Source organism: Artemia sp. Qi Xiang Cuo, chromosome 14 (genome assembly GCF_049724085.1).
Source record: "Artemia sp. Qi Xiang Cuo chromosome 14, ASM4972408v1, whole genome shotgun sequence".
NCBI classification, from domain to species: domain Eukaryota; kingdom Metazoa; phylum Arthropoda; class Branchiopoda; order Anostraca; family Artemiidae; genus Artemia; species Artemia sp. Qi Xiang Cuo.
The window spans coordinates 40,244,702-40,253,561 of record NC_142807.1 but is presented as its reverse complement, the minus strand read 5'-3'; the positions used below and the strand labels follow the sequence as shown (position 1 = coordinate 40,253,561).

Genomic DNA, 8,860 nt, shown 5'->3' with positions numbered 1-8,860 from the left:
TGACAAAACAGGAATTCGTTGGGCCGTGCGGAAAGTGTTTATGTTCACCGTCGATCAGACCAAGTAGAATTCCCATTTTTAGCCACTAGACCCAGGGAAACCTACGTTGTGTTTATGTTTAACATCTCATTGTTCCTATAAAATCCCGTGTTTAGTCATTTCCTTCTAGTTAATGATTTCGGCTAATGTGTGTATAACTTTCAAAGTTTGAAGTTCAAACATCTCCTGTTCATCAAATACATACGAAAAGTAAGTAAAAAAAAAAAAAAAAATAAAAACATCGAAAAAAAACTGTATAAAACTAAGATACCATGGCTTAACAACACCAACAATTTTAAATAAGCGGTTACATCACTTAAGTTAAAATTGATTTAACAAAAGTGGATTTATTCAATCTGCTCGGAGCCATTAATCTTTTTCAGTCACTATCAGTCCTGTCGTGCTAAAAAGCCGTTTAGCTGGGGCACATGTGGCCAGTACAGCCAGAACTTGACGAGTGTAAACTGCCATTCGCGGGATCTCATACTAGTATTGGACCTTGGGATCCCACAGAATACCACAAATGGGCTTCTTCTTTGTATCTGCTGAAATAAGTTGTTTTACAAGGGAGAACAAACCTGCACCTTCCCCATAGGGCTCCTGCGCCCTACACTACAGGAGGAACTAAACTGCACCTTTAACCTCTTTTCTTATCGACACGAAATAACCCTCCTAAATTATTTTCTGAAAGAAGTGGTCAAGTTATAACGTTTCAAGTAAACGTTTAAGGCTACTTCAACTTCAGTGTGCTCTGCTAACTGTGCAAAAAAAAAAAAAATGTAATTCATTTCTATAGATATATTTCTATACTAGCTCTAGATAATCTACCAAGCGGGAAACTACCGCAAATCAGCATCGATAAATAAATGAAACCCAAAATGAACAAAAATAACAATAAATAACTGAGTCAAACTCAAAACGAGCAGAAATTAGCATAAGTTGGGCTCAAGACCCCTATGCCTTCCCAAGGCTAGAACATAATTTTCACTTTACTAAAAAAATATAAATTTTTTTACTTTTATAATTTTAATAAATCAAATAATATTAACATTTTGATTACTAAATATCAGTATATGCATATTAAACTGACAATGCATATTCATTTGTATTTTTGTCAGTAAATTAAAAATTGTGTTCTGGCCTTGGGAAGGTATAGGGGTTTTGAGCCCAACTTATGTTAATTTCTGCTCGTTTTGAGTTTGACTCGATTATTTATTGTAATTTCTGTTCGTTTTGGGTTTCATTTATTTATCGATGCTGATTTGTGGTAGTTTCACGCTTGGTAGATTATTTGATTTTAATTTTGCTCATTTTTGGTTTAATGAAGTTCTTTATTTTTCTTTGAAAACACTTATTTTTTGGAAACAGTTTTTTTAGTTAATTTCTGTTCGTTTCATATTGACATAGTCTTTTCAGGGAAAAAGAAAAATACTTTAAATCTTTTCGTTTTTTTAAGAACTTATAGTTTGGCCTGCTATTTGTATGCTGGAAAACAATTTTCAGCAAAATTTAACAACCCAGACCCTTATAAAAATCTGGACACAAATAGTGGTGTTTAATTTAGTTTCATACCTCCTCTAGTTGACCTGAAATGGAAAACTTGATAATATTCGCCAAAAAAATATTTTACTTTCTTTGATAGCTTGGATACACTTACGCTATTTTGATTTGGTCAATTTTTAAGAGCAGAAGAAGCCCTGAAAGTTTGAACATAATACTCTAAGTCGTTCTTGGGATACTGCTGAGATGCCTTATTGGGAATAGGCATAAACTCAGTGCATTTTGATTTAATCTTAAGGCAACATTTACTTTTTAAACATAATGAGCAAATGGGAGGGTGGGCGTGCGAGGGGGATTAGTTTCCCTCCAATCCCTTTCAATTATTAAAAAGGATATCAGTCCTTTCTATTTTCAATCGAGTGACCCCTTTTCGAAATTCCTACGACAACTCCTTCGATACGAAGTGCCCTGGTCTAAACAACAACAACAAAAAAATGATACATTATACCCATATCGATCTCTACCATAAAAATGTCAAGCCTTCCAATCACTTTCGATTATTAAAAAGGGCACTAGGCTTTTCGATTTCCAAACTAATGATCCCTTTTTGAGTTTCTACGACAACGCTTTCTATAAACACTGTATATGCCCCCCGGGCATAAACAACAACCCTTACCCGAAGGGCTGTGAGGGTGGTTGTCATCCTCTAAGACCTAATTTCCAGAACTTTCAACTACGTTAAACAAAATGGCTATCTCAAAAATTTTGATGTTAGGTGTTTCAAGCTTTGAGCAGCGCTGAAGGGGTGTTAGGGAGCTACAAGACTTTTTTGACTACTGAAAAGGACAAGCGTAGCCCTAATTACCAGTCGAACGAACCCTTATTAAAGTTTTTTAAACAATTCCCTTGTTCCGACATGCCCATGGCCCATGGAAAAAAATAATAAATAATGCACTGTGCCAACATCGTTCTTATATACCTCCAGGGCATAACTACAAAACCCTTGCCCTAAGGGTTGTGGGGGAGTAACCTCCTCAAAAAACATATTTTTTCTCTGGAAATCAGTTGCTCTGAACAAAATGTCTATATCGAAATGTGGATCTTTTGTGCTAAGTGAAACGGGGAATTTAGATGGTTTATCAGATGCTTTACAATCGATTTTAAGTACTAAAAAGGTCGCTAGTTATTCAGACATCCAATTGAATTAACCCTTTTTGAAATTTCAGCGGCAACTACTTCGTTACTAGCTGCCCTAGTATGGAAAACAAAAAAAAAAAAAATAATACATTTTGCCAACATTGTTCTTTACTTAGACAGCTCGATGGCGCTGCCTATGACAACATCCTGAATTGCCTAATGCTCTTTTACCTATCTCTTTTCATCCGAAAAATCAGAAAGAAAAATTTACAGAATTTTAAACTGGAAGGTAGAATTTTTGTTTCAAGAAAAATTTCTTCTTCTCCTTCCTATGAGCCGATATACATGGCAAGCCCAAGATGACAGTATTTATTTTTAAGAAGCAGATTAGCCGGGATGACGGTTGAAGCCCGGAGGTCGATATCGATAACCAAAAAAGAGAGAAAAAAACCAAAAAAAAAACACGGCGGCGTATTAGTGACGCCGCCTCCGATAGAATCAGCGGTGGCGTCAGCGCGTTGATGCAAGCTCGGCGGCGCGCCGCCGCTTTTTTTTCGGCGGCGCGCCGCCGACTTTTTGGCGCGGCTTCGGGGTCTATTCTGTAGGCTAAATGATTTCGCATTTTCTCCCATTTTAAATAAAGTATACAAGAATAGCGTCACTTATCCTCAAGCAATCCTGCTTTTTGTGGGGTTAGCAAGTGAACGTCCTTAGACAAGTAATCCTGAGTGTGTCATTACTTATCGGACTAACCTCTGACGTCACGTCCATCCTCAATCAACTGTAGTGAATGCTCGTGAAACGCTTGGACTGGTAATCCTACTTCTTCAGATAAGTAATGGAACGCTCTATATGATGAAACACTAAATTGTTCCAATTACACCAGCAACTAACAAATTCCTCACATTTCTGAAAGTATAAAGAATGGTTGCAAGCCAAAGAATGAAGGTTGCTAACGAAAAAGCTAGCAAATTCATTACACAACGAGGCAAAGTACCAAAATCTTCTGTAAGTTTTTGTTACTAATGACATTTAATTTGAATTAGAAAGGTTTTCCCTGCTCTGGTCCTCAGCATGGGTGCCCAAAGAGCAGTGGTCACAAGCATGTCTAGCCACCTGTCTAGCCAGAATCCAATGTCTAGGTAGTAAGTTTTTACCAAATCATATTATTGACTTACAAATAAAGTGAATATACCACTTGATGCCTTTTTTTATGCTCTTTCCAAAGATAATAATCATTTTGTCAGAAATGAATTTTACCCCCACCCCTATATATACCAATTCAGAGTATATATTTGCATATTAGGGGGGGCAAATTTTATTTCTGATGTAAATGAGAGGTAAGTTTAAACTTTACCCCTAACCCCCCTAATGTGCAAATAGGCTATATACCCGGAATTGGTATAGGGTAGTCCGATTCACGTGTCCGACACCCAGTAGTCGGACACTTTAATCACTTTGAAAACTTTTTGACATTTAAACTATTCTAATTACTGTATTATACCACCTAGAAACTTAATTTTTGTATCAAAAAATTTCTGAAGAATTTCTGAACAAGTAGATTACTAATTTAAATAGTTTCACTTGTACAGCGCCTCCTATTTTTGAATTTACTAACAAGTGACAATTCTGCCTAAACTCGGACATACAAACGGGTCATTGTAAATTGGTCATTAAAATAGTATAAAAGATTCTGTCCAAGAATAGGCAGGTGGCCGACTACTGGGTGTCTTACCCTATAAGGGTGGGGGTAAAATTCATTCCAACAAAAATGATAATTATATTTAGAAAGAGCATAAAAAAGGCATCAAGTAGTATATTCACTTTATTCAGAAGTCAATAATATGATCTGGTAAAAATTTACTGAATTAATGTTAGGGAGTGGGGGGGGCACTGAAAATTTTAGCTCCCTATTGGTATTTTCACCCCTTCAACCCTGTAATTAGCACAACTTTTGACCTTCTGGGGGATATGTGTCCATAAAACCCTATCCTGGAATCACCCTGGATTGAAGTGTAATTCCTCTCAGTCTATACAACTTCTATTTTACTTTAAGACCAAACATAAACTACAGTCTATTTGACCTGCCATGTCAGAAATTCTGGCTGAATCTAGTTTTCTGTTTGTACTTACATATTATGCTAACCACACTCAGGAAGATAAGTTTAGATAATCATAATGAATATACCAAAAATCTGGTGAACATAGTATACTTTAGGCTAGTAACAAAGTACTTTTGCTAAAACAAAGCAAACATTTAATTTTTATTGTATCTTATTTAAAAAAAAACCTCTGAATGTCTTGAGAACAAATTATGATAGGAAAATTCAGTGGAACTTTTTAGCTTGAGATGGTAGGCCAGTGTCTTCAGCAATTTTCAGTCAACAACAATTTCAAACAACTTTTGAATTACTGCAGCCAAATTGCCCACATGATGATTAGCCTAGTCTATACACATGTCTTCTACACAGGGAAAGGTAGCCTAATTCCCATTTTGAACTCAGCATTGTAGCTTAATATCAAAATAATAGTGGTATAACATTCAATTCCTTAGTTTTATCATGCCAATTATGTCCAAGTACCCCCCCCCACCCCAATTTTGCAAGATATAGCTCTAAGATATATTATGAACAAAGTAAACATGCCACTCAATGCCTTTTTTTATGCTCTTTCCTAATAAAAACAAAACTATGTTTTTATTTTGGTTTGTATCTCAGGTTGCATAATTTTTTTGTAGGCTGCTTATTCCTCATTGACAGTTCAGTTAGGTAATATGCCTACTAGCTCAACAATGCCTTCCCCAGGGCATAATTTAAGCTCTGAACCAACTCCTGAAAGTTTGGTAAATTTTTTGCAAATCACATTATTGACTTACATATAAAGTGAATAAACCACTTGATGCCCTTTTTATGCTCTTTCCAAATACAATAATCATTTTTGTTGGAAAATGAATTTTACCCCCACCCCAATATATACCAACTCAAGGTAAATTTTTGCACATTAAAGGGGGTGGGGAGAATTTTTATTTCTGGTGTTACTTGGAGTTAAGTTTAAACTGTACCCATACCACGCTAACTTGTAAACATATACCCTGCATCAGTATATAGGGGTGGAGGTGAAATATATTTTCGACAAAAATGATAATTATATTTGGAAATAGCGTAAAAAAGGCATCAAGTGGTATATTCACTTTATTTGTAAGTCAATAATATGATTTGATAAAAATTTGCCATCTAGGCAACAACCATTCACAAGTAATATTTGGTGCTTAGCTAATAGGTAGGCCTATAAGTTTAGAATTGTGGCTACTGATAAGGAGACATGTTAAGAAAACAATTCTTACTTTAAAATATGTATAATGATCCTAGATAAAATATTATCCAAGGGGAGAACCATTATCATCAAGTCTTTCCTCTAAAATTCTTCTTTTTCCAGCTTAAAAGAAAAAGTCAAAAATAAACCTCCATGCTAATGAAATGCATAAATCTTTTGAAAATTGCCACTATAATAAATTGTTTTTATAGATACTGTTCATTCTGGCCAAGCTCAACAAATGAGTTTTTTTTGCCACTGCTAATTAAAAACAGAATTAACAATGACCAGGATGAATGAATGCTACCTCTGGAACAACTTATTTGGCAATTCATAGCAGCAATTTCAAAAGATTTACACATTTTGTCAGCATGGAGGTTTATTGTTGACTTTTTCTTTTAAGCTGGAAAAAGAAGGATTTTTAGAGGAAAGACTTGATGAAAAAGGTTCTCCCCTTGGATAATATGTTAACTAGGATCATTATACATATTTTAAAGTAAGAATTGTTTTCTTAACTTGTCTCCTTATCAGGAGCCACAATTCTAAATTTATACCAGCTACAACTACAAATTAAGTTTCAAATTGTCATTTCTAGCCAATCAAGAGAGCTTATGCAGGCAAAACTTTCAAAAAAGAAGGGCTAGGGCAAAGTGATCCACCAAGTTAGATGTTCATGCTATGTCTAAGAGAAAAAATTGTCTGACTAGTTGGATATTATCACTAGTTTGCATGAAGAATTTACTTATCTGTCTAGTTAGATACATATCAGAAGCATTAAGTTAAAGTATTATCCACCTAGTAAGAGTTACTAAATTGGCTCTTATGCTTTATTGTATTTGGCTAGCAAGATAAAACTATTTTTCTTTTAAATTTTAATTATTTTCCAAGTTGGATAATTTCTTATTTGCTTAAAAGGATTTTTCAGATAGCTAACTAGTTGGGTAATTTTGGCAATAACTAAGTATGGTTGGATATTATTTTTACATTCTATAGAATATAAATTTTTGGATATTATCCATTGGGTATACTCCCATGTGGTATGTTTACTTCATTTGTAAGTCAATAATATGATTTGCAAAAAATTTACCTGAAAGGCTTCTTGTTACCTTGAAAAGTTTTTGAGCTAAGTGAGGGAAACTTTCAGGAATGAATCAATGGCCTAAAATGTACCCTGGGAAGGTGGTGTCAAGCTACTATCTTTAAACTCCTGGCAATTTTTTTGTTATTCATATTATTGACTCAAGCATAAAGTAAACATACCACTTGATGCCTTTTTTAATGCTCTTTCCAAATATAATAATCATTTTTGTCAGAAATGAATTTTCCCCCCACCCCTCAATATACCAATTCAGGGTATATATTTGCACATTAGGGGCAGGGGGGGGGGGGTTTAAACTTACCTTTCATTTACATAAGAAATAAAATTTACCCCCACCCCCCAAATGTGCAAATATATACCCTGAATTGGTATATATAGGCAAGCTTGTACCCAGGATTTTTTTTTTGGGGGGGGGAGGGGTTACACACAAAAAAACATCCAAAAATGCATACAAAATTTGTTTATATCCATTTTTGTTACATTTTTACAAGTCAAACAAACATTTCGAGGGGAGGGGGGGTCAAACCCCACTAACCCCCTTTGGGTATGGCCTTGTATATAAGGGTAGGAGTAAAATTCATTCCTGACAAAAATGATTATTATATTTGGAAAGAGCATAAAAAAGGTGTTAAGTGGTATGTTTACTGTATTCAAAAGTCAATAATATGAATAACAAAAAATTTACCAAAATTTCTTTATTTCTAAGCTGTAGAAGACTGTATTGATTGTTAATATTGAGCAGTTCATATTATTGAACTACAAATAAAGTGAACATACCACTAGATGCTATCTTTTTGGCTCTTTCTGAATATAATAATCAATTTTTGGTAAATTTCTAGGTAGCCCTATAATTCAGCTAGGATGAAAGCAAAAACATCATTTGATGCCTTCTTTTATGCTCTTTCAAAAGTCAATAATTGCTTCTGGGGCTAATTGCATCTTGAGCCATTATAGCCCCAAAGGTATTTTATATAAATTATGAAAGAGCAGTAAATATCTAGGTGGCACAATAACTTAGCTAGGATGGAAGTGAAAACATCATTTGATGCCTTTTTTTACGCTCTTTCATAATTCAAGAATTGCTTCTGGGGCTAATTGCATTATGAGCCCTTAAAGGGGCCCCAAAGGTATTTCATTTTTGCTACCACACAAAGAAGTTATCAACACTAGCTAAGTTATTGAAAAGCTGTTAAAAACACATCACTAGTTTATAAATAGGTTGTTCAAGAGTACTATATTCCAAAAATACTTATTTATAACAATTCCAACCTCATTTATTAGGCAACTCAGTATAAACTGTTTTCAAATGCTGTCAACAAAAATAGTGCTGAATTTTGCAATTTGATACTTTGCTGTCAACAATTCAGGGTATATATTTGCACACTAGGGGGTCACTGGTAATTTTTGATTAACTTAAGATTTCTGCCCCAATGATGCCAAGATTTGTCAAAATTTTCTGGATATTTTTTGTCAAACAATGTCCAATGGATAAGGTAATAATTCTAAGGCTATTTTCATATACTTTCAAATTTAAAATACAGTTGCTATTTAAATGTGGGGAATATGTCACTTATATAATGTTGCATATTCTGTGGTAATACTTTGACTTATCCTGTATCTTTACTTAGACAGTGCTGATGTGCTGCCTATGATTTTGGCTTTGGCTTAATGTGGCCTGTTGATATCAATACTATTTATTAATCTAAAGTGGTGAACCCACAAACAAATCAGTTTGATAAATATCATAGATTATATTTAGTAAGCCATGTTTAT

At 34.4% G+C, this 8,860-nt stretch overlaps 1 protein-coding gene across 1 annotated transcript in view; it reads left to right on the top strand.

The window, feature by feature from the left end:
* Positions 1-3,527: 3,527 nt before the first annotated feature.
* The window catches only part of LOC148944461 (stress-associated endoplasmic reticulum protein 2), a 33,687-nt gene continuing 28,354 nt past the window's right edge, over positions 3,528-8,860 (top strand). The window contains exon 1 of the mRNA XM_089099747.1: positions 3,528-3,684. Coding sequence (XP_088955873.1) covers positions 3,601-3,684 — 84 coding nt within the window. The 5' untranslated portion in view covers positions 3,528-3,600. The remainder of the gene's footprint in view (positions 3,685-8,860) is intronic.